Source organism: Setaria italica, chromosome IX (genome assembly GCF_000263155.2).
Source record: "Setaria italica strain Yugu1 chromosome IX, Setaria_italica_v2.0, whole genome shotgun sequence".
In the NCBI taxonomy this organism is placed as follows: Eukaryota; Viridiplantae; Streptophyta; class Magnoliopsida; order Poales; family Poaceae; genus Setaria; species Setaria italica.
The window spans coordinates 21225012-21243700 of NC_028458.1; the positions used below are offsets into that span (position 1 = coordinate 21225012).

Below are 18689 nucleotides of genomic sequence, written 5' to 3' on the forward strand. Positions count from 1 at the left end.
ACAGCTTTTATTTAATAGGGGGGGGGTATGTTGCGACCTCTGACTCGATGGTGGAAGTGGGAGGGGTTTTTTTTTTTATGACGAGTTTTTTTTCTTCGATATCTCGGCGCACCCCACACCCCCCTAAGTGTATATTTCTCACTCCCTCCACCACTCGGGCGCCCGGGCGGGCTATCTTTCCCTCCCGAAAAAAGTTCCTCAGCCCCCCCCGCTATTCGCGAAGTTTCTTCGGACCATGCTTTGTGTCTAAAAGACAGGCCCCCCCCCGAACGAAAAAACATTTGCGGGGCTTACCCCCCCAATAGAGGGTGTTGGGGGGGGGGGGCTGGGCAGGGCGCTCCTGGCTTGCTTGTTCCGTTGGGTTCTGAGTGGTGGATGGATTTGGGAAGGCAGCTCCTTGCAGATGCGCGCCTTTTCCTTTATCGATGATTGAGTGCTGTGTGGGTTGCCTCTGCTGCTAGCCTCTGCTGACTATTTTTGTGTTTGCTGCTCTGTGTGCCCTCGCTTTCTTTTTTTCCTTGTTCGTTATAGAGTGTTAGCTATTGATTGTCATAGTAACTGGCTAGGCATTTGTTTGATGGAAGAGGTAATAAGGATTTTCTTTTTCTAGATTGGAGAAGAAGGAACTATCATTCTCCGTATTCTGGTTTGGAAAGGATGCCTGCGCGCTAGTTGCTGTTGGATTTTCAAATTGTATGCCCAAACTCATGGATTGGCCTTGCCCAGACTTTCTGGCTAGATTAGCTAAAAAGAGCAGCATATTGCTTCTTCTTGGAAGTTGGAATTAGCATGATTATCTGACAGAAATGGAAACTTGTTACTGAGAACTTTGCATTAACTTAGCTGATTCTGTAGTTCATAATTGACTACTTTGTCTTCAATTGTGTTACCTGCAAAGTGAAGGAACTCAGTCATTAATTAGAATATCCATATGCAACTGAATGTATGCATGTTTTTCCCATTATGCTCATACACATGTCTTGTGTTTATTGATGACACGTCAGATCAATCAAAAGTAGGAAGCAAATCAAGTTCATCATCCAACCCCTCTACGGTCAAAAGTGGCTCGACTCGGTCATCTTGGACTGTACCCTCATACAAAGAAAGTAGAGAGCTTCCTACTCCTAGGACAGAAGGGGAAATCTTGTCATCACCAAATTTGAAGGCATTTTCATTTGGTGATCTCAAGTCTGCGTCTAAGAACTTCCGGTCCGACAGTCTTCTTGGGGAAGGAGGATTTGGCTATGTGTTCAAAGGCTGGATTGATGAGCAAACTCTTGCCCCTTCAAAGCCGGGAAGTGGTATGGTTGTAGCCATCAAGAAGCTAAAACCAGAAGGTTTTCAGGGCCACAAGGAATGGCTGGTATGTTCGCCAGTGCTTTAGCTCATGTTCTAAAGTTTCTCAGAGTTACTTACTATTTGTATTGACTGGGATTGACCGCCTGCAGACAGAGGTTGACTACCTTGGCCAACTTCACCACCAGAATCTTGTCAAGCTCATTGGTTATTGCTCAGATGGTGACAACCGACTTTTGGTGTATGAGTACATGCCTAAAGGAAGTTTGGAAAATCATCTATTCAGACGTATGTTTTTTATTCTAATGCAACCTTTTCTTTTGAAAACCTATCGTTTCAGTATCTTAAACTTTTCCCCAAGTCCAACAGAAACTTTCCATTCTTTTAGGAGGTGCGGATCCTTTACCCTGGGGAATAAGACTCAAAGTTGCAATTGGGGCTGCTAGGGGTTTATCATTTCTGCATGATGCTGAGAACCAAGTCATATATCGTGATTTCAAGGCATCAAACATTCTCCTTGACTCGGTATACATTAAATGGCTACTCACCCTTGTTCTGAGCAAACTTGTAAATCCCCCCACTCCGCTCTTTTCTTTTCCTAACTTTTTTTCTCCTCGATGCAGGAGTTCAATGCCAAGCTTTCAGACTTTGGCTTGGCAAAAGCAGGTCCAACTGGGGATAGAACCCATGTTTCTACACAAGTCATGGGCACACGAGGTTATGCAGCTCCAGAATATGTTGCAACAGGTTAGAAAATAATCTCAATTTTGAATGTATGCAATTTGTGATTCTGAATTGATGAAACCATACCATACAACATGTGTATTTACTCCCTTGATATTTGCCATTTGTTCAACATTATATACCTGAACTCGAGTTAGAGTTCCTTAATATCACCTCAAGTTCAATATAAGCTCCTAATTTGTATTAGCGATGGTGGTATTTACTTTGAGTTAGCATATCATATTTTGCCTACTATGTATACTAGGCCCAGGATTACATGCTCACTATGATCTCTTAGTTTGTATCGAACCTTATAATAAAATCCAAATATTTTAGCATTACCTTTTAATTTTGCTTTCTGGTCACAGAATTGGCAAAATTGGTGTAATATTACTACTTCTGAACTAGTTTGCAAACATACCACTCCAACCCAATGTATTTCTATTTTTTGTCATCGTGGTGTGTACTTTGTAGAACATTGCTTCTGGTTTTCGACCAAGAAGATGTTTGACTTGCTAAAAGGTGCCTTGTTTTCTGTATTATTGTCTTGTTGTAGTCTCATAAGAAAAAGTTCATCTCACAGAAAAAAGGTGGTCAATTCCATTTCATAGAAAACTGTGAGAAGAGGTCATACGTGTGTTCATGATCTTTACCACAAGTTTTACAGTATCTGCATTGTCTACTGCATACAGTTGCATATCTATAGATGAAGCTATATGTACAAGATCTGTTCTTGAATGTATAAAATATGCTCTTATAGGATTGTTTATTTGTTTTTACAGTGCATCAGCTTATGCATGGATTGTCCATACGCCTCAATCTAGTGGCTAAACCTTAATATTGTAACCTGTTGCCATTGGTACATGGAAGAGGTACTTCTAGGATTTAGATTAGTGCCTTAGTGCAAACTTATTAGAATAAAGTAACTGTCATTATGGAAACAAGCTCTGCAAACCAAAAAACATTCTTTCCAAATGTGATTCTTGGTATGTGTAAATTTGTACCATATCATTAGTGTTTTAAGTGTAGAAGTGTATAATTAGAACAAACTAATATTAAGAGGCGCCAACTAAGTGCAGAATTTTCATGACCAGTCATTTGACCCATGTGGATAAAATATATTCTCTTTATGGTAACATAGCTTCTCTTGTTGAAAAAAGATATTATAATGTCTTAAAAAATGTCATTAGACAACAGATGGTCTATTCATTTCAATCTAGCCTTTGAAGGGAGTTCAGAGGTTCTTCTTTCTTTTGAAGGAACAGAGAAAAGGGGGAGGGGGGGGGGGGGGGTGGTGGAGAGATCTGACGTTGTGCTATGTCTAGTTACATATTTAATGGAGATGTATCCATATATGTACAGGATCCATTCTCGAGCAGTGGGCACAAAACCAGTGAATGGATAAAAGTATCAAATCCAACGACGCGAACTGCTGAGTATATTTTGATACAATCTTTCTCTCAATGTACAGGTCGCCTCTCAGTAAAGGCAGATGTCTACAGCTACGGCGTGGTGCTGCTGGAGTTGCTGACAGGACGTCGAGCGCTAGACAAATCGAAACCGGTATCTGAGCAGAACCTTGTCGACTGGGCAAAACCCTACCTGCGTGACAAGCGCCGTCTGTACCGCATCATGGACTCGAAGCTGGGCGGACAGTACCCGAAGAAAGGTGCACACGCAGTCGCAAGCATCGCCCTGCAGTGCATCGGCAGCGATGCTAAGGCGCGGCCAGCGATGTCTGAGGTCCTGGAGAAACTGGAGCAGCTGCAGGACCCCAAGTACAACGTCACAGCACCGCAGGTGGACACACAGCGGACGTTGTCATCAGGTTCCGTCCCCAGGTCACCCATGAAGGCGCAGCCCTCGCCACGACGCCTGTCGGGTTCGGCTTCCCCGTTGCCAGTAGCGGCAGGCTCCCCGCTGTCGGCGTGTAGGACCGCACAGGTGCACTAGGTGAGCGACTGAAGTATGAAGTGCAGAGTCTGTGTGGTTGTAGTTGTTGGTTCGCTGTAGGTGTATACTTTGCTGTGTTGTTGGTCCCGATGAGCGTAGTTTTTTGTTTGCGAGGGTGATGTGTCGTGGAACCAGCTGGTTGTGTGAGATGCTGAATCGTGAGACATCGCCGTTCTGTGATCGATTGATGTTTCTGAGCCAATGGATTCTCAGTTTTGAGTGAAGGTGGTGTTCATCTCACGGTGTCGCCTGCCATTCCTTTGTTGAACTTGAAACACTTAAGCATTGTACCTCTAGGGGACTTGAGGGATGGGCTCCAATAGCTAGAATTTTCAACGGTATAAATAGTAAAATAAATAAACAAGAAAAAGGCATGCAAACATCTAGAGGACCACCCCCAGTGCTGCCAAAACGATAAAAAATTCAGAATGAATGTCAGCTTTGATTTTTGGACAAACAAATTACGAAGCCAGGAAGATTTCTTGTGCATTGGCCTCATGCTGATGTCATGGTCACTGTTTCATTGCACGCACATGTGCTTAGCATTGCTTTTCATCCCGCCCCGGCCCCGCCCTGTCGTGGCACGCGCGCGGGCCGAGCACAGCAGCACGTCGTGGCAAGGGCGCACAGCAGACCCAGCACGGCCGCGGTTGCCAGCCCAACTGGGTCGGTCCAGACTCCAGAGCACGCTCGACGTGCGGAGTCGGGCAGCGACACAGGGCGCGGGAACCGGTCACAGTGGATCCCACCTGCAATGACAGAAGAAACGGTTGTAGTTATATTAATTCCAGTTAGTCATCTTAGCATTTGTCCGAAATCAATTAGGTGCTAAAAGTTACGCTTTCATAGACAAAATGTTACTTCCTGGTGCTTAAAGTTAAGCAGCCTATTCAAGTTATACAAGGAAAAAAAATTTAGGGGGTGTTTGGTTCCCACCATGGACTAAAATTTGGACTAAAATGTGCACTTTAGTTGGACTAAACACCCAAACACTTAGACTAAAAGTAGGACAAGTCTTTAGTCCTTTAATCCACAAAACTGGACTAAAGTGTTTGGAGACACCCCTGCCCCTCATTTATTGCTCTCCCTCCCACCCGGCTCCCTCCTGCCGCCTCCCTCCCGGCCCCTGCCGCCGTCGCTGCCCGCCGCCTCCCTCCCGCCGCCGTCACCGCCCGCTGCTGTCCCTCCCGCCCGCGGCCTCCCTCCCGACCGTCGCTGCCCACCGCCCTCCTTCCCGTCGCCGTCGCCGCCTGCCGCCGTCCCTCCCGCCGACGATGCCCTCCCTCCCGACAGCAGCGTAGGCATGGAGGAAGGCATCCCCGGTGGTAGGAAGGCACGGCGCGGCGAAGCTGTGCAGGAGCTACGCCCAGGCAGAGCTTTGCAGGAGCTGCACCCAGGAAGAAGGAAGATGATGGGTGGAGGGGAGGGAAGGAGCGCAGGGGTACCAGGGGGTAGAAAGAAGGGTAAAATGATCTTTGTTCGATAGCATTTATGGACTTTAGTCTAAGGAACCAAACAGAGGTCAGATTAAACTTTAGTCCATGGACTAAAGGAACCAAACAAGGCCTTAAAGTGACACTGTACATCTTTCATTACCAATACCAGTGCTTAAAATCATGTTGTTTCTCAAATCAAATTAACATGCGTACTTTTGTTTCTTTGTCTCAAAAGTAGTGTAGTACCATACAGTTCAAACAACACCATGCTAGTCAGGGGTGGATCTAGCATGGGATACGAGGAGGGCTCAAGCCCTCTACCCCATTGAACTCCATGGAAAGAAGAGGGTAGGATGAGGGAGAAGAAGAGGAAAGAAGGGAGAGAGGAAGAAGTAGCAGGGGTGGAGCTTGAGCCTTCCCCTAAGCCTTCCATCCTGCATCCGTCCTTAGTTCTAGTGCAGTTTCAAAGGAGGCTTGGCTCCTCAGCTCCTCTTTCTTATCCTCTAACTCCCTCCAACTCCGAGGAGAAGGGATGTTTTAAAGCATGACTCTCTAATTTCAATACTAGCTGGGACCGCAATAGCATTTTCCTCATAATTTTGCTACAATGGGTACTTGAAGAAGCACATAGGAACCAGCGCAGCGACGATGATGACCCCGAGCGGTCATCAGGCCCCCCATGCCGAGGAGGAACCAAGTGGAGGTTGCTGCCTCAACCACACTACTGCCAATGACACTAACAACAATCTTAATTCCCACTCCAAAGCACCTACCCGTCCCGTCGGCTCCACCGCCAATGGAAAACTTCATGTAAACTTGGCTCCTGCACCGATACCTCTACTCGTAGCCTATGTAGGCTCATGCATTCAACATCAAGCCCTGAGGTGGTTTCATCAACAACAGCATCGATGGCTACATCAAGAAGATGAGGAGAAACATGAGGAGAACAAGGATTCAAACAACACCGTGCTAGTTAGGGGTGGATCCAGAATGTTAGCGGGGGGCGCACGCCCCTACCCCTTGAGCTCCATGGAAATTGGATACCCACTTGGTTTAGAAGATAGCTGATAACAAGTATCATGATTAAACTCGTTGATGAGCACGTCAATTCTAACAATGACATAGCAAAACTAAGATATGCGGCACATGCTACGACCAAGAATTATGTAGCCAAGCTAACCGAAGCCATTGGTGAGTCTTGAGATATGAGATACATCCGGTTGTCACGACGAGCATTCCATCTCCCCTCAATTGCATATTATGACTCTTCTGCTACAATGATGATTGTTATTATCATTCTACCTCACCCGTTTTATGATCTCTTAACGCCATAGCTAGCTCTCTAGCACTCCTCCATATGCAAACGTAATACTCTTGCATACATTTGATGACGTAATCCGCACCCGAAACCCTCTACTTTAGCCTCGGCCGGTTCCAATAGAGCTTCGCTAGTACAAGGTCTGTAAGCCCATGGCCCAAGCTACAACAATGTGCCATCCTCCCGTTCCCTCTGTCCACCACCAACCTACAACTACAAACAGTTCAAACAATACCGTGCTAGTCTAGTATGGATCCAACACGGGGCTGGGGGGCTCAAGCTCATGGAAAAAAGAGGGTAGGATGAGGTAGAAGAAGAGGAAGCCCATAGAAAAAAGAGGGTAGGAGGAGGGAGAAGAAGAGGAAAGAGAGGCGGGAGAGGAAGAAGTACGGGGGCTTGAGCCCCCCCCCAGCCTTCCATCCCGCATCTGCCCTTGGTGCTAGTGCAGTTTCACAAGAGGCTCTATACAAGGAGAAAGGATGATTTAGAGCGTCCACTCCTCATTTCGATGACAACTCTGATATTAATACTAGTCTTGATCGCAATACCATTTCCTTGTGGTTTTGCTACAACGAGTACCTGAAGGAGGACCAGAAGAACCAGCGTGATGATGATGCCACCCCCCATGCCGAGGAGGAACCAAGCAGGGGTTGCTACCTAAACCACACCGCTGATGACGATGCTAAAAACAATCTTAACTCCCACTCTGTAGCACCTGCCCCGCCCGTCGGCTCCATCAACGATGGCCAACTTCTTCATGTACCAAGCTTTCCACATGATGCCTCTTCTCGTAGCCTATGTAGGCTCATACATTCAACATCAAGCCCTGAGGTAGTTTGGCTACATCAAGAAGATGAGGAGGAAAATGAAGAGAATAAGGATTCAAACAACACTAAGCTAGACAGAGGCACATCCAGCATGGGGGCGTGCGGTGGCAGGGGGTGGGAGGTGGGGCTCTCGTCCTCTACCTTGTAACTCCATGGAATTTGGATACATACTCGATTTAGAAAATATTGTGATAACAAGTATCAATTTTCTTTATGGTTGGGTTTATAGTAGATCAAAATCAACATACAAGTGTAGAGTAAAGTGACTATATATCTATATAGCACATATATACAAAGATAGCTCATTGAAATAAACATATGTGTAGATAAATATTTCAATAATTAAAAATATCAAAATAAACATAAATATTTCAATAAGCATATAAAGTATTCAATAAGAAAATAGGTGAATAAACACACATACAATAATTTCACTGAGTAATATTTATCATTAGTAATTTGTCATATAGATAAGTTTTAGATAGTTTCACCGAGTACTATTCTTTAAATATACGGATAATCTCAGATATTTCATATTTTATCGAATGCGAATATGGAAATCGGATTACATCCAATTAGAATCCATATTAAAATTGATAAGAATATGGATATCCATCTTGATGTTTTAGCAGATACAAAAATGCAGATAATTCCGATTTTCCGACATCCATATCCATCCGTAAGTGGCAGCATGCAGCAGCCCTAGCCGATGACGCGTGCAAACAGAATGACCTCGCATCAGGGGCAAAGCTATATAGTGATTAGGGGGTGCTAATGCACCCCCTAAAAATGAAAAAATAGTGATTTTTTTCCAAATTTTTACCATATTTGCACCCATGAATCAACTCTATGCACCCACAAGGCAAGCGCATCCCCCTCCAAATTGCTCTAGCTTCGCCACTGCCTCGCATGATGAGAGAATGCTTCTTCTGCTACATAAGGAACACAAGACAACACATGCGCAGATTGGCTGCAGCGGTGACTACTGATACCAGTGTGAGTAAGAGCAGCCACAATGTTGCAAAAAAGTGACCTTAAGTATTTAATGCTTGAGCAATAGCCATTGTGCACATACACCTTAAAAAAGAAACAACTAAAGCCAGTCATAAGCTTAAGGTGCACCCTAAAGGATTAAAAAAATATTTCTCTCTTCCCACCAATCTCCTCTCCCTCTCACACCTTCCCACAGCAAATAAACAGGCCCCACCTAAATGTTACCTTTTTCACCTCAACCATTGTGAGCTAAGCGGTAACAAAGGTCACCTTTATGTGGGCCCCTACCTTATTGCTCATTTCAACCTTTACCATTGCCCTTGCCCTAAAGCGGAGTTTTTTTATAATGGAAGTTTTATTAATTTCAAGAACATTACATCGAGTGGATACAATTCCTTAAAACACTCACAACCTCTACATAGCGGGATGCACACAGCCTAAAAAAGAAAATACAGGACATAACCCAAACACTCTATTGACAGTCAATCCTCAAACTAGACCGCAAACCATGTGCCTGGGTGAAAAAACTCCTTGGCCACCTGCACTATTGACGGCAGTTAGCACGTCAATTTATGAACTGCAAGCATATGGATCAGTTGTACCTCTTCCCTTAGAGTAATCCCCCAAGGTTTATCAATCAATGGAATAAGTGGATTTGCATGCTTAACTAAGCACTAATCTATGTAACCAAAGGTTCTTTGAATATGATAAGATTGATCTAACAAAAGAACTAGTGACTTCGATTAAAGGAGATAGAGAGTATGTAAACAAGATAGATAAAACGCTTGTCCTAGGGATCTAGGATCACTTGTAGATGTAATCACCATGCATGAAAGAACTGGATCTAAGTGTTATTGTGAGTGGATGTGAACCATGCCCAACACTTTCCCTCTTGCACGTTGTCACTACACGAGGGTACTCAAATATTGAACGATAAGAACACGGCTTGATGATCATTCTAGGTAAGCAAATAAGCAACCCAAAGTAGCGTTGGCCAGCCATTATATAAAAGAGCATCATCAAGATATGATAAATAACAAATAGATCTTAAACAAGAGGTTCAACGATTACAAATCAAGATCTCCATACAACCCCGAGGACAAACAGAGACTTTACCCCATGATCTTACACATGTTGACAAAATTCTGGGTAAAGTTCATCCTATAGGTCAACTGGACCAAAGATGATGATGAACAGGGGTAGAAAATCCCCAGGCCGATCAGCCTGGGCACCTCCAAGCCAATTGGCTTGGGAGGTTCCTTCCTCCTCTGGTGCTCCGCTTCGCGTGGGTTCTCGTAGATCCAATCTTCACTCCGTTTTTCCTACTTGTTGCAGCGGTGCATGGTGTTTACGTTGTGTTTTCTTCTCTCTCTCCAGCTCCTTCTTCCTTGAAGTTCATGAGGGGGTATTTATAGTCTCCCATAGGCGGCGGCTCTAGGTTAATGTCGGTGAAAAAACCCTAGACATCATTGTAAACTTCACGCTGAAGAAACAGGAGGTCGACCGGACCCTGGAATGGGCCAGGCCGATCGACCCCAGAGGGTCCCAAGGTGATCGGTTTGGGCCATTCCTGGCCCTTCTGGTCCTCTCCTTCCTCGTGTTGGCTTCCCTCGACAATCCATGTCCAAATATCCATTAAGCTCTTTATGCAAACCCTCTTGATTATGTCGTATTTCTTGTCATAATGCAATATACTCCAAAATACAACACATGTGTAATAATGGAGTTATTTCAGGTGCCAAGTGGTGGGTTAGTATAAGATTAAGAATGAAAACACAAGTTAAATAGCACTAAAAGTGTGTCAATAACGAGCGTCAACATGCGCCAATCGTAGTGATGCCGCAACAACCAAGTCCTGTGAAGCCAGCTTCTGCAATATAACCCACGTGCGGAGCCAGTGTATAATCAAGAAAATAACATGCAAGGGAGAAGAGTTATATTTTTTTCCCAAAGATTATATCATTTCTGCATAGCCATAGCGACTAACATGTAGCAGCCGCTCCTAGCAGAACTAGCAGCTTTAGATCTTTTCCAATACCCCATAGTCAACTTCCAAACATGTTAGAAACACTACGAGGCTGAGATAAACCTGACACCACATATATAACAGACCACACAGCACGAGCGAAATGACATTCAAAGAAAATATGTTTAATCATTTCGTCCTTGTGACAAAAGCAACAATTTTTGCTTCCATATCAATTGATCTTTGCTAAGTTATCTTTTGTTAACACTACTCCTCTTCGCAAATACCACATAAAGATCTTAATTTTTAAAGGGGCTTTTAATTTCCACAGGTCCTTATTGAAGTTTGGGACATCACTATGGATCATTGCTAAATAGTGTGATTTCATCGAGACTGACCGCTTGGATGTAAATTCCATTGAAACTCATCTGGTTCTTGGTTTAGCACAATGTTAGCAATACGTGAAACTGAATTGTTTTAGGTTGTTAACTTGTGGCTAATGAGATCCCTCCTCCATGTTATGTTCGGTGGTGAGGCACTGAAGACTTTTGTGACAGTATCCTGTTTGTGGCGGACTATGTTGTACAAGCATGGATATTGTTCTCGCAGGGCTGAGTTTCCCACCATTTGTCTTTCCAAAACCTAACTTGTGTTCCATCTTTGATTATAAACGTACCAAAACATTGGAACTCCCTTTTCACCTTCATCAAACTAGCCCAAAAATGTGAGTCCCCATTTTTCCATTGGACCTGTGAAAGTGGCTTAGAGTGAAGATATTTGTTACGCAGTAATTGTTGCCAAGTCCCATCTATAGTGACAAGCTTTTAAAGCCATTTACTGAGCAAGGTTGTGTTTTTTATATCTAAATCATGTATTCCCAGGCCCCCTTGATCCTTGGGTTGGCACATAATGCTCCATTTGGCCAGGAGGTACTTTCGTTTCTGGTCATCACTTTGCTAAAAAAATGTAGTCCGGTTTTTTAAGTACTCCTCCGAGGATCGCGAAGAAAGACATCATATACATGGGTAAACTACTAAGAACTTAATTTATCAGTGTTAGTCGCACCCCTGTGGAAAGATGCTTACCTTTCCATCTACTGAGTCTTTTCTCGAAGCGTTCCTCTACCCTTTTCCAATCCGCATTTGACAGCTTCCTATAGTGTATCGGAATACCCAAATACTTCAATGGAAAATATCTTGGGTTACAGCCAAATAATTCAGTGTACTGATCAATTGATTCTTGTGCTTCACCAAAGCAGAATATTTCACTTTATGGAAATTGATTTGAAGTCATGATAGTTGCTCGAAAGCACAAAGAAATAGCTTCATGTTACGTGCTTTCTCCAAGTCATGTTCCATAAGGAGAATTGTATCATCAGCATATTGCAAGATAGATAGTCCCTCATCAACTAGATGAGGAACCAATCCACTAATTTGACCATCTACTTTGGCTCTATTTAGGATTGTTAGCATGTCGGCCACAATATTAAAAAGTAAGGGTGATAGAGGGTCCCCCTATCAAAGGCCTTTCCTAGTCTGGAAATATGACCCCACATCCTCATTAAGATTGATTGCTACACTACCCAAGAAATGAAAGATTCTACCTAGGAGATCCACTTGGGCGAGAAGCCTTTCATTCTTAGGGTTTGCATTAGGAATGGCCATCGCACTTTGTCATATGCTTTCTCGAAGTCAATTTTAAAAATAACCCCACTTTGTTTTTTCCTATGTAACTTGTGTATGGTTTCATGTAAGATGACTACACCCTCAAGGATGTTACGTCCTTGCATGAAAGCCGTTTGAGTCGGGCTGACTATGTGATCCGCAATTGAATTAACTCTTATAGCGGCCACTTTCGTAAAAATCTTAAAGCTCACATTTAGCAAACAGATCGGCCTGTACTGTTGTATTCAATTTGCTTCTTGAACTTTAGGTATCAGTGTTATGACTCCAAAATTGAGGCTAAATAGTGGTAAGGTTCCAGCATGAAGTTCATGGAGCATTTGCAATAAGTCCTCCATGATGACGTCCCAAAATTTTTGATAAAACTTTGCTGGGAAACCATCTTGACCCGGTGTTTTATTGCGTTCCATGTCAAAAACCGCATTCCGTACCTCTTTCTCCGTGAAGGGCGAAGTGAGGAAGTTATTTTCTTCCTGAGTGACCTGAGATATGTCATCTTTCCTCGACTCATCCAAAGTGAAGGAATTTTCCTCAGGTGCACCAAAGAGGTCTTTGAGGTCTTTGTAGAACCGAGTAATGTAGTTTTTCAAATTGGCTTGGCCCCCAATTTTCCCATTCTCATGATCTAGGGAAAAAAAAAGAATTTTTTCCCCTATGTTTGCCATAGGCAACCATTTGGAAGTATCTAGTATTGTTATCCCCAAGCAGAATGTCTGTTGCTTTCGCATGCTGATAATATTTGATTTCCTCCTATCGAAGAAGTTTAGTCAAATCTTCTCGAGCCTGAAGGAGTTGATCGTGTTCTAATTCTATCAAAGTACGAGTTTCCGTAGCAATGTCTAGTTTATTGATAGTATATTGTGGTCTGATTTCTGTTGTTTATAAATTCCATTTGTATGAGAAGCCCATCCGTGAAGATGTCATCGCAAAGCACTCATCTTCTTGTTCCATCGTTGTACTAAATTTTTCCTAGCTTTGCAAAGCCCTAAAGCGGAGTGGATGATTGATCACAGCTTTGCAGGTTGGTAAGGCGACACTGGACGCAATCATCAACGCGTCCATCTCAACTTTGACAACACCACAGGTTGGGGGACTCGGCACCAGCAGACAGCTTAGGCTTAGCCGACACCAAGACTGGCTACCGGCCACTCATGCGCAGATGTAACTGTGGGAAGGGAAGAATGCCTTCATTTCCTATGGATAACTGTTAGGTGCTATTTGTTTCAAAAAAATGTAACGCAAACGCAAATGTAATCAGAAACCAGCGGTAATGTTAACAATGAAACAGATGTCTCACTTTGTTTGGTTCGCACGCTGTGAAGGGAATGTAAACCTGCATCTCTAACCACCCACCTGCCATCGTCATCTCGTTTCCCCGTTTCTCTCCTTGCATCTTGCTGGTCAGGCCTGCTGTTCTCTATCTCTGTCGTGCGCTTGTTGCTCACTGAGGAAACGGAGCTTCTAGGATGCTCACAGATTGATAGCCTAGCCTTCCAGGATGCTGCAGCCACAAGGAAATGGAGCTTCGAGGAGGAGGTCAACCTCGACCAGAAGCTGTTGCAGCTAGCGTCATCAGCAGCGGTGCATCAAAAAGAAAGCAGATGGGAATGAGGCAGAGGAAGCAGTGGCCGACATCGTCGTCGTCGCATCGCCGGCAGCCGTCGCCGCCGGCGGAGACGACACAAAGAGGTCGTTGAGCCAGAGCAGCATGGTCATCGGTGGTGACGCATCGAGAAGAAAGCAGAGAAGGATGAGGTGGAGGAGGCAGCGGCCAGCGTCCTCGTTGCCGCGTCACCGGCCACTGCCGACGGTGGCGGAGGTGACTCGAAGAGGTCAGAGCAACGTGGTCAGTGCCTCAGGCGGCGGCGACGTGCACGGCCTAGCATCTTGTTTCAGCTCGTTTCATCTTGAGCTGAGCGGCACCGCATCCCTTTTCTGATTACGGAGTAGCATAGCGGTATGAGATTTGTATAGGCTGGGATTTGATTACGCTGTTAACTGTTTACGGGTTGTTAGAAACAAACAGCCGGAACGTTATTGCTTACCAGGTGTAATTGGATTACGATACATTAGGCAAACCAAACGCCACCCTAACATATGTTAGGTTAACGTTGCAATCCATTTACGTTACACATCGTGGAACAAACACTGTCAGGATTAGGGGCAGAGAGAGAAGCGTTAGGGAACACACACATACGAGTACCCTAAACGATCGCACGTCTTAGTCAATTGTTTTAAATCAGAGGGATTAATAATTGAGAAATTTTAGAGTGTTTAAAAAAAATAAGAACAGTCCATCAGTGAAATCGAATGGTACCATAAAGTAGCTAAAGAAAAGTACCAATATAAAAATAGTAAGAAATTACTATGATACTGTTTTTATTATGTCTAAATCTATTTAATTCTTTTTTGTTAGGAGGATAAGGAAGGAAAGTACCTGCAAGTACCACTGTTAGTTTAAAAGCATTGTAACAAAGTTCTTAATAATTAAAACAAAGCTCGCAAATCACTACAAGAAATCTTGCTACCTATGATGATCTAAAAAGTGTCAAAAAACACATTTTTTGCATCATAAACTAGATTTATGACGCGAGAGTGACGAAAACCCTTCGTCATTAGTCGAGCGTCATAAACCGCGACTAGTGATATTCCTTATTTCATTGTGTCACTAAGATTATTACGCATATGAATCGTTAAACAGAAATGTCATAAATTGCATCCTACTATTTTGCCACGATGGACAGAATCTGATGTGGCATCCGATGTGGCATGACAATTGTGACAAATTGTTTCATCGTAAAATGAATTTGGCCCATTTGTTGTTGGGTCGAGCCCAAAATTGTTCCAACATACCAATGTTGTTCAAATAGCCCAAAATTGATTCCAGTAGACCTATTTGTTGTTGGGTCAAGCATAAAAGTTGTGCAAATGGTTTGCGGCCCTTTTAGTCCCAATTTATGAATGAAATTGACTTTTAGCCAAATTATATGTGAGCTAAGCCCACTTAAGGCAAACATAAATTTAACCAATCGGGCCTAACAAATAATTGATTTCATTTCAATTCCGATCCGGTTTGCTAACAATAAACAGAACACATATTTATGTATACAAGAAAAAAAAGTATTGTTCCCCATCAAGACAACCACTACCATATTGTTCATCACATATCACAAACTATTACAAGATAACTGTCTCACAAACAATAGAGGTTAACAAAGTTGCATTCAGGTCATAATCTCAAGAGACAAAGTAGATCATTGATCTTAACCTCTTGTATAGGTTAGTAGTTGACGAAGGAGTGCTTCACTATCTTGTGTTCTTCAATTTCTCAATCTCGGCTGACTGCAATTTGAAAGTTGATTCTGATTCTTCTGCCTTCTTCAAGGTAGCTAACTCTTGCTAGTGAGCAACAAACTGTTGTCGAAGTTGTACACCATCCTGTTTATCGGCGTCAACTTGCTCCTGATCAACACTGCCGCATAAGGATTTGGTAGAGCATCTTGAGTACTCCGCTGCCAGATCACGTTCTTATTTTACAAGAAGCACCATTGATTTGAGAACTTCCAGCTAGCAACAGTGGATCCAAAGTCAGATTGTGATCTTGTAATTGATTTAAACTAAGGAAACAAGGAATGTCAATAATCATCATGTGTTTAGTTTGTTACCCTGGAGCTGGACTGAAAAGGAGTGACTACAGATGTTGACTCTCTGGCCGATTGAAACGGGATACAGTCAAACTTCAATTGATGCATTTGTTTATGTATAGGCACAAAAATCATTATTGGAAAAGGTGAAAGATAAAGGGGATCTGCTAGAGCAGTAATTTTTCATCAAATCTACTAATAGGGTACAATAGATCAACATTCCCCAATCTAACTATAATAGTGAACGCCAAAGACCATGGGGAAGCAATCTAATAATTTCATCTATTAAGTTCTACGAACCACATAAATAAGTTGACTTAAAACAAAAATAACTATTGGAAAAGATGAAAGATAAAGGGGATTTGGTGAGCAGTAATTTTTTACCAACTTTCACAATAGGGTACAACAGATCCACATTCACCAAAGCATGCAACTACAATATTAAAAGCCAAAGAGCATGGGGAAGCAATCTAATAATTGAATTTAGCAATACGAAGAGGAGACAACTGACCTGACGAACATAAAGAAAAGGAGATGCCGAATGCCGCCACGATGGAGCAGCCCGGGCATGTGCCGCTTCCTCGGTCTTCTTCGCATGTACTCGAGCATGGCACCGCCGATGGTAGCCTCGGGGAAGCCGATGGAGTGATGGCCTTGAATCATCTCGTAGCTTCAAGCCCATCACCGAGGAAGCCCGCTGCTCGTAGCCAAGGTAGCCCATAGCCAGTCCAGCTTGACGGTGCTGCCGAGGTTGCGCTTGCCGCCGCCGCCGCAAATCTACTAGGGCTATTCAACGGGAAGAGGGGAGGGGACTTATTTTGGAATTACCAGGTGGGATGTGGGAGGCTTGGCTCCCCTCTTTTATTTATATATAATGGGGGAGGACCCCGAGGAGGAGCGGGGAATTCAAAATTTCAGATCCCGCCTTTGTGCTCGGTAGCGGGAGATGAAACTCTTTGGAAACTGCCATGAGACCTGGGTCACTGGCACGTTGGACCGCTTGGGACTCAGACCCAAGCGTCAGTGACCTTACGTAGATGAGCGATTCTAGAAGGGACTCTGGGACAGTCCGCGGCATCATGTCATTGATGAGCACTCCACGGAGTATCCTCCTTTATAGATTCATGTATGCAGGATGATCCGACTATTGCATTACAAATGTGCTTCAGTGCAACAAATTAATGTACCATTTTGACTGTTTACATGATAAAATACACTTAAATAAGACAATAAAACTATAGTGGACCCTAGCGGCGGCCTCCTAATCTCTACTCGATGTTCTTTAAAGCAAGCACGCGGATCCTCTTGATAACTTCGGGATGGTGGTAACACATGAACAGAAAATCCTCTGTGAGAATTTTATCCGGCGAGATTAGCGCTATGAGAGACATGCACTTCTCCTGTAATTGGGTGCAGTTAGTCTCAAATTCCCATTGTAGAAATGTGGTCATAGTTTTCTCACACGCCATGTCCCACATCTTTGACGCACAGTGCAGCTTCAACCATTCAATGCAGTACATGTTGGCGAGTGAGAGTAACACGGGCCAGGCGTTGATAGGGGGTGTCCCATAAATCAGCCTCCTCTGGGAGTGATCCTTTGCAGGTGTATTTGATCAGCAGCGAGAAGCCAGCAGGGTTAGTGTCTTTAATTGAAATAGTTTCTAACTTTGACTCCACTCTGGTGCCAATAGAGCAATGCCTCCACCACACGAGATAGTGCCACCACATCGGCCCGTCTTGCTCGAATCACCTGGCCACCTATGTTGAAGACGATGTCCACAGGGGCTTGGGCTGCAATTGTTGTGCATATGCTTCTACCTACTGATGGAGGTGGAACTTCAATGCAGTCATCCTCTAGTACTATAACAGTGCAGGATATGTTTACGCAACTGGAATGGTCCCACGCACGCTCAATCTCATGATGCCCCACGAGGCAGTTAAAGCCATGTTCTAGATTCCCATTCCTGAATTCAAGTTCTTTTAAATCTTGAACTCGAAATGTATCATCATAATTGGTTGTGTCTCCAGCCACTGCACGGAACAAGACTTGTACCTACATGCAAGCATTCATAGGGTTGACCATGCAAGCGTATATGTGAGCATGTGTATTCATAGCAATGAGACACCTACCTTTTGTGCACTGTTCATTAGAATGAGGATGAAAGAAGTTCCTTCTAGTCCTGCTGGTAGGTACCACGGATCATGAATACCCGTAGGGTAGCAACGTATCCTCCATTGACGGCCTCCGATCATGAATGTACTGGATTCCTTGTACTGCCCAATAGTTCCTTCTACTTTTGCTTCCGCGCTTGAGACTGAGAAGTTGACTTGCGATGCAGGGAACATGGTCACAGGTGATCGACTCGTGGATACACTGCCTCTAATAGGTAGGAGTGTGTCATTCCAAAACGGCCATTCGTGAACGTCTGTTACTAGTCTTGAATCAACACGTCCCTAAAGTGGCGGTCATGAATGCCCATTACCAGTCTTTATTCCCACCCTTTGGGGGTATTTGGTCCGCCATATTCTACCTAGGCCTAGTTGCATCGACCAGTTCATGTTTTTCAGGCTCTGCTTGCATGTGAGAATCATCTAGTGCAAATCCATGCCCTTGGCAGACCTTTTCAGCCATGCACCATAGATGAGTTGGACTAGTCATGACATCCTGCACCGGCATCTGACGACGTAAGGACTATCCGACCTTATCGATTTGTGCAACATGACAACAATTATTCTCTTTCTACAGATGAACGGTGGCAACATCTTTCTTATATTTCACTCACATTCAAAAGGGAACCTATGACTCATAATCTCGCATGAATGTATTGTGTTGTATAATGGACAATCCAGC

At 43.8% G+C, this 18689-nt stretch overlaps 1 protein-coding gene across 1 annotated transcript in view; it reads left to right on the plus strand.

The window, feature by feature from the left end:
* Positions 1 to 4240, plus strand: part of LOC101768658 (probable serine/threonine-protein kinase PBL3) — a 5461-nt gene extending 1221 nt beyond the window's left edge. Inside the window, exons 2-6 of the mRNA XM_004983088.4 lie at positions 1005 to 1363; positions 1449 to 1584; positions 1685 to 1821; positions 1920 to 2043; positions 3491 to 4240. Of these exons, the coding sequence (XP_004983145.1) occupies positions 1005 to 1363; positions 1449 to 1584; positions 1685 to 1821; positions 1920 to 2043; positions 3491 to 3972 (1238 nt within the window). The 3' untranslated portion in view covers positions 3973 to 4240. The remainder of the gene's footprint in view (positions 1 to 1004; positions 1364 to 1448; positions 1585 to 1684; positions 1822 to 1919; positions 2044 to 3490) is intronic.
* Positions 4241 to 18689: the final 14449 nt, after the last annotated feature.